At 45.1% G+C, this 1,134-nt stretch overlaps 1 protein-coding gene across 1 annotated transcript in view; it reads left to right on the forward strand.

The window, feature by feature from the left end:
* LOC109471494 overlaps nucleotides 1-1,134 on the forward strand; it is a 40,800-nt gene that overhangs the window by 19,359 nt on the left and 20,307 nt on the right. Inside the window, 1 exon segment of the mRNA XM_019770867.1 lies at nucleotides 81-368. Within this exon segment, the coding sequence (XP_019626426.1) occupies nucleotides 81-368 (288 nt within the window).

Consider the following 1,134-nt stretch of genomic DNA (forward strand, 5'->3'; position numbering starts at 1 on the left):
CGGCAGTACTAGATATAAAGAGGTAAGACCAACTAAATAACGTTAATAAGAAAGTCAATGTCCCACATTTGATTCTCCAGAATCGCATCCCTGGTGGTATGTGGACTTGGACCGACAGTGGTCCATCGACAGGGTGACTGTGGTCAAACCCGGCTCTGTCGACCTCAACCCCTTCTTCCTCCACATCGGCGACCATCGGCACGTGTCGGCGAACCCTCGGTGCGGGCAGAACCACAGCATCGCCGCCAACAAGTCGGAACTAACCGTCTCGTGCGGAGGCCTGCGGGGTCGATATGTGGGGATCCGCCTGGGAGTGGCGCGACTTCTGCAGTTCAGCGAACTCGAGGTTTACCCTGTCTCCGATGAAGGTAACGATAGTAATCATTACAGGATAGCATAAACTATTATCACAACCCATCAATAGCTTCTTCGCTCATGTTGGTTAAAGTTCTAAGTATTTATTTATTTATTTATTTATTGAAATTGCGACGAATACAATACAATGTGGACACAAGGCAGCTAATCAGCTGATGGCGTGACCACATACATAGAATATACATACATACATACAATATACATGTCAAACAGCAAATACAATTGAATAACAAGAAAGAGCTAAGAATCATGTACATCTATATACAAAAATAGCTAAGATTAGAAAGGTGCTAAGGCATGTAAATACCATAAAAACTAGAACTTAGTACAATATGGAAAAGCAGAGGATCAGCTGGAAGTAAATCTTTTTGTAGATGTTATAAACGTGTGAAGTGCATCTGAAAGTTGCTTATTGATAGTAGGGTCATGGTCTGGTGAACCTTGAAGTAGGAGGGAAACGGTGGGACGTTGTTGGACAAGTCGTTCAACAGCTGCAGTAAGTCTGCTGCGATGGTCAGAGTATAGGGGGCAGTGTAATAAGTAGTGCTGGACTGATTCAGAAGAAGAACCGCAGACACATGCTTTGCCCTTGATCTTCATCTTGTATAGTGTACTGTTCAGTTGGCACCAGCCCACGCGTAACCTGGTAGTGCGTATGTTGTTCGGCCTTGAGCCTAGAGTACGGTACATCTGATGATGCCTCGTGGTCAACAGGTGCTTTTACTCGCTCTCTTGAAAGCAGCAAGGTTGCTGGCGTCT

This window comes from Branchiostoma belcheri, unplaced genomic scaffold (genome assembly GCF_001625305.1).
Source record: "Branchiostoma belcheri isolate BF01 breed outbred unplaced genomic scaffold, Haploidv18h27 scaffold1, whole genome shotgun sequence".
NCBI lineage: Eukaryota > Metazoa > Chordata > Leptocardii > Amphioxiformes > Branchiostomatidae > Branchiostoma > Branchiostoma belcheri.